Genomic DNA, 1,841 nt, shown 5'->3' on the forward strand with positions numbered 1-1,841 from the left:
TAGCGACCAGGAGAGCGTGGCTACCACAGCCCACCCGGGTGGAGGACGCTCCGCCCCATCAGCGCCTGAGCCCCGCCTTCAGCTCCAAAGACTACTTTAGTGCTGGAAGTGCTTCCCAAACTGGTTTTCCGCTGGACTCCAGAAGGTTATCTCTCCTAGGAGACCACGACCCGATCCACAAGTTCCGCTGCATGCTCTGGGAACTGCCAGCAGATCCCAGCCTTGCCAGCTGTCTCCAGATCCTGAGACCCGTGCCCCGACAGACAACAGACGCAGGTACCAAGCAATCTTCCCACATTCTGAGCCCCCCGGGGCAGAGAAGGGCTCCTCAACTGGTGGGCAAAGGGGGTTGGCTCCAAGCCAGAGTGGCCCTCCTCCACCCCATTTGCTGACTTCACCGCATTCTTCTTCCACAGCCCAGCCCGCCATGGCCCAGTTGCTGATGGTCACGGTAACTGTCGGTTGCATCAGCCTCTTGTACCTGCTCCCGGGCACGTTGTCTGGCAGCCTGGGCAAGGGACTGAGGCTCTCCAGATCCAGGTGAGTACAAGGTTGGACCGACCTCCTCACGGAAACCTAACTTTTCTAGAGTTCATCTCCCAGATCAAGGGTCACCCTCCACCTTTAGCGTTGCCTGAACAAGGCAGGAGGACCTTTTCTACCTTTGCCTCTTTCTACTTGGGGTACTTATTTCCCCACCCCCACAGATGCAATAGACCTTAAACAAAAGGTCTGCTGGAGGAAGAGAGGCTAGAGATTTTCAAGCCTACCGGCTTCTGACCACATTAGGGAAGAAGTTGGGGGGGGGACTCTTTTTGGGGGACCTTTGCCCAGAATGGTGTTGTTAGTGGTACGTGTTGGGGTACTGAGATGGCCAAGCTTCCAGTAAGCCCAGAAGGATAGTGGGCTGCCCCTCCCAGCCTTCAGGTTGGAGACCAAGCTTTTGGGCTTCCCCTGGTCTTGCGCCAGGCTTTTAGGGAAGCTATGGGCTTCCCCTGCCAGTGCCCTCAGACTGTGAAGAAGAGAAGTAGGTGGGTTTAAGGGCTTTTGGAAGGCTATACTAGGACACTGCGTTTACTACATCTTTTTCTCCCCTTCTGCAGAGAGTCCCCAGCCAAGATTCCTTCCAGTAGCCTGCAGCCCGGGCACCCCTCACTACGGCCTGGAGTCTGGAAGCCTCGACACTCTCCCCAGCCACAGGAAAGAAGCAACCCCGTTCGACTTCCTCGGAGTGGTGGCTCACGACACCCAGGTCCCCAGCGTCACATGGGGTCTCGAAGACCCCATGCCCAGCTCCTGCGGGTTGGCTGTGTACTGGGTACATGCCAAGTCCAGAATCTCAGCCATCGCCTGTGGCAGCTTGTCCGGCCAGCTGGCCGGAGGGACTCAGCTCCTGTGGATCCCAGCAGCCCCCACAGTTATGGCTGAGGTGGGGACCTAGGTATTCCTCCTGGAGTGCTGTGCTCTGATCCCAGAGCTGCAGCGGAGCTCCAGACCCTGGCCCAGGTGTTTGGAGCTCCCTGCTTGCAGCAATCCCTCGTGGCTTTGGATACCGTAAACCTACGAGGATATGTGGATCTAGGCTGTAGAACCGGCACCGACAGGGGCCTGTGTGTCTCAGAACTGTGTACACTCAGGGTACAGGTGCTTGGGAGACATGCTGTCGGTGTCACATACCACAGTGGACTTGAGGCAGCGTGTGCCTAAAGAAATAGGCAAGAACTGGAGTCTTAAACACAGCTCCACCTATGAGCAAGCAGGGGAAAGGCTGGAGTGGCCCCTGTGACCCCACCCTACCCAATCCCCACTGGGAATTAAAGTCTGACTATGGGCAAAAGTCA

General features: G+C 57.1%; 1 protein-coding gene across 1 annotated transcript; it reads left to right on the forward strand.

Annotated features, from left to right (window-relative positions):
* Positions 1 to 1,841, forward strand: Adm2 (adrenomedullin 2). Its single transcript, XM_052160712.1, has 3 exons — positions 1 to 276; positions 417 to 540; positions 1,104 to 1,841. The coding sequence occupies exons 1-3, from the start codon at positions 192 to 194 to the stop codon at positions 1,426 to 1,428; spliced, it is 534 nt and encodes a 177-aa protein (XP_052016672.1). The 5' UTR covers positions 1 to 191; the 3' UTR covers positions 1,429 to 1,841.

This window comes from Apodemus sylvaticus, chromosome 17 (genome assembly GCF_947179515.1).
Source record: "Apodemus sylvaticus chromosome 17, mApoSyl1.1, whole genome shotgun sequence".
NCBI lineage: Eukaryota > Metazoa > Chordata > Mammalia > Rodentia > Muridae > Apodemus > Apodemus sylvaticus.

Bases quoted from the DNA above. Each gene is read 5' to 3' on its own strand.
- Adm2 (XM_052160712.1), top strand. From the start codon at position 192: ATGCTCTGGGAACTGCCAGCAGATCCCAGCCTTGCCAGCTGTCTCCAG. The intron at 277-416 runs GTACCAAGCAAT...CTTCTTCCACAG, and splicing joins CCGACAGACAACAGACGCAG to CCCAGCCCGCCATGGCCCAG. The intron at 541-1,103 runs GTGAGTACAAGG...CCCCTTCTGCAG, and splicing joins CTGAGGCTCTCCAGATCCAG to AGAGTCCCCAGCCAAGATTC.